Genomic DNA, 3,397 nt, shown 5'->3' with positions numbered 1-3,397 from the left:
CGTCAGCGCCTCTGCCACCTAACGCATCTTGGTTGGTCGGGGTTGCTGACCGGGCATCTAATGTGATGCAATTTTTTTAAATTACGTTTTAAACTTCGGTTTCTAATTTTTCTTTCAAAAATACTCCAAGAACCCAAATTTTCACCATTTTTTCCCAAAATTGTTTCCAATTTAATCTTTAACAAATTTTTACCCTTTTTTTTATTAAATTAAAATAAAATAAATTAAAATAGATTAAATAAATAAACAACTATATAAAATAATAATAATAATAATAATAATAATACTAAAATAAAAAAAATTATTGGGTGTTACAATTTATTTATAAGAAAATGTAGTATTGTTGTTTAGGTATTGGAAATATTACAATCTTTTTAAAAATAATGTAAACTGTTATAATGACAATATTTACTTTTGGAAAAAAAAGATATAAATACAGATAAAAACCATAACAATATCAAGAGACAACAAAACCAAATAGATATACAATATAAACTCCCTTATAAAATTTGATATGGAAATGAACTATACATCACTGTATTTATATATACATATATATATTTAAAATTTGATATGGAGTATTATGGAAAATACATAAACTTTTATTTAATTTTTTTGTAGTGATTAGATTGAATGTTTGCTTTTCGATTCTACTTACATATATATATATGTATATATAATCTCATGCCACATGTCTAACTAAAATAACCAGATAAGTTAGGCATGAATAAAGATCGGGAACCAACAAAACTTAATTTTATTATTATTAATATGAATAATCAAAACAAATTTTCAACTCTGGTGTGCTCTTTTCTTTTTTTCTTCAAAGGAAAATCTTATTTTCATATATTTGACAATGTGTGCCAAAGTTGTTATTATATAGTACATATACTGGCTAAAACTTCTCATGCATTATTTGTTTAGTACATACTAATTAATTGTTCATCTTCAATTCTTATACTAAAAATAAATATTCAAATTGATAAAAAAAAGCTAACTAATACCATATCAAATTTAAAGTTTTTCTGCAATGAAAAACATATATTTAACTATTAGAATTATTTAAATTACATGTAGTAATATTGAGATATGTTTGCGTACATCTTCGTCACATGACTAATGATTATAAGTGATACAAGGATGATGTTGACATAAACATATAATAATATGTCACAAGGCTTTAGCATAGGTTGCACGCGTAACTTATTAATTTATCACTTTATAATAATTAAATAATTATTATAATTACTGGTCGTTATTACTTCCAATAATTTTCAAAAAAAAGTTAGGAGAGGTCCGTGGGCAAAAAATGACTCTGTAATTAGTTCCACCAGGACATGTGAATGTGCTTGTCGGGTCATCTTGAGGATAACTATACGCATCTGGGCACCTAGTCTTAAAGAACTTTGAGAAGATTGTAGGTCCACAACTTCCAGGACCATTAGTGCAACAATATTCATTTGTCTTAAACACCGTACATGGATTGTTACAACCTCCAGGAGCTCTCAGTTCTTTAGGACACTGTCCATTAATGTCTGCAGTACACTTTATTCCACGACAAGCTCCGCTAATTGGGCTAAAATCCATTGGAATATTAAACCCGTCTACTAATGAAATATCAAAAAAATCTTTATTGGCAAACTGGTTTAATGCGTATTCAGCGAGAGTGTTGGGTGGTTGACCCCACCCTTTGCATTCAAGGACACCACCACAGTCACCAGTTTGGCAGCGACCGCGCCCTGATGCGTCAAAGTGGCAACCAGTTCGACCCCAAATGCGTGCCATTTTGGTGCCGGCAGGGACGTTTAAGTTCCAACTTTGGCCACGATCAAGGCGACGTCCGCCACCTGGCGAGGCTGCTGCCCATACGGTGTAATGGCAATCATTTCGGATGTGGAAGGTGGCTGCATGGGTGTAGGTAAGGAAGAAGAGGAGGGTGAAGACAAGCATGGAGGGTGAGAATTTGGTATTGCACAAGCTTAGAGCCATCATGAATGAATTTGGAGATGTGTTAATTATCTTGTAGACTTGGGTTTTTATAGAGTTTTTTTGGCTAGATCTACATAATTAATACGTATAAGAATAAAAGATAATCAAAGATTACGATCTTGACCACATTATTACTTCAATTCCCACTTAATTATGATTTTAATTAATAATTTCCTTCATTTATGTTACGTGGGTAAAGACGATTCATCTCCAGCTTTTTGCAAAATTTACGCAATCAAAAATTATTGGGTGAGTTAATGTCCATTTGACTAGTAGTTAGTCCAGATGGTGAAGCAACCTAATTAATTCAAAGAAAACACATAAATTAAAACATACCAAAATACTTTTACAGCTACTTTTAAATTGTATCCTCTTAATCTGATCTTAAATTGTAGCAGACCATCATTTCCATCAGAGATTACAATTTAATTTAATAATTAGAGAGATATTCTAATCACAGTATCTCTCTTCTTTATCTTCTTCCAGTGGCTGCTGTCCTTTTTTTTTTTTTCCTTCTCTTTTTCTCTCACTTCAAACTTCTCTCTCTCTCTCTCTGTAAATATTTTCTTAGCTAGAAACCATTATTTTCCAAACCCTTCTTATTCAATCTTTCTTCGTTTGATTATCATAAATATTATTTATTCCAAAACACCCTTATAATCCATTCTTCCTAACATACACTTAATAATTTGAAGGACACAAATACTCATAACCCAAAAAAACATAAATCAAATTAATCGAACTAATCTTTTTTCTGTGGTGAATAGGACCCATTTTTGTTTCTTTCAAATTTTTTTGCTAAGTTATTTGTGTGTTCTGATGTTGAAATTAGACTTTTGTATGTAGGATAATGCTTGTTTTATTCGTTTTATTTTATGTATATAGATAAAGAGAGATAGATAGATAGGTACTGAAAAATAATTAAATTAAATTTTAAATATACTTTAAAGTATTAGAAATTTTTTTGAGAAAACCAATCAAATTGTTTTGATAAATTTGTTTGGTTGAACTGGTTAATCAATTCAATTGGTTAAAAATTAAAAGATTAATTACCTAACCGGTCCAATCCGTCTAAGGTAACTAAATTGGATTTTGAATTTAATTTGAAGTATTAGAAAAATTTTTAGAAAGAGCAAAAACCAATCAAATTCAAATCAAAATGGTTTAGAGATATCTATTTGGTTTAACTGGTTAATCAATTGAATTGATTATAAATTAAAAAAAAAAAAAAACTAGTTACTTAGCTGGCTCTAAATTAAGATCTAAAAGCAAAGGTATTTTTCTAATTTATATATTATATAGAAATATTATTAAATTTAAAATATATGTCATAAATTTATTTACATTATTATTTTTTAATTTAATATAGGTGTAGTGTAGAAAACATAAAATATTAATTGTGTGGAAC

General features: G+C 29.0%; 1 protein-coding gene across 1 annotated transcript; it reads right to left on the bottom strand.

Annotated features, from left to right (window-relative positions):
- Positions 1-1,058: 1,058 nt before the first annotated feature.
- LOC148253030 (thaumatin-like protein 1) lies at positions 1,059-2,025 on the bottom strand. The gene has a single exon (XM_088207063.1). The coding sequence runs from the start codon at positions 1,990-1,992 to the stop codon at positions 1,246-1,248; it is 747 nt and encodes a 248-aa protein (XP_088063189.1). The 5' UTR covers positions 1,993-2,025; the 3' UTR covers positions 1,059-1,245.
- Positions 2,026-3,397: the final 1,372 nt, after the last annotated feature.

This window comes from Carica papaya, chromosome 7, assembly GCF_054855325.1.
Source record: "Carica papaya isolate Zhongbai chromosome 7, ASM5485532v1, whole genome shotgun sequence".
Classification (NCBI taxonomy): domain Eukaryota; kingdom Viridiplantae; phylum Streptophyta; class Magnoliopsida; order Brassicales; family Caricaceae; genus Carica; species Carica papaya.
Note: the sequence above shows the minus strand (reverse complement) of the source record. Positions and strands in the feature narration are given on the sequence as shown.

Excerpts from the sequence above, each read along its gene's own strand:
- LOC148253030 (XM_088207063.1), bottom strand. The coding sequence starts at position 1,992 with ATGATGGCTCTAAGCTTGTGCAATACCAAATTCTCACCCTCCATGCTT.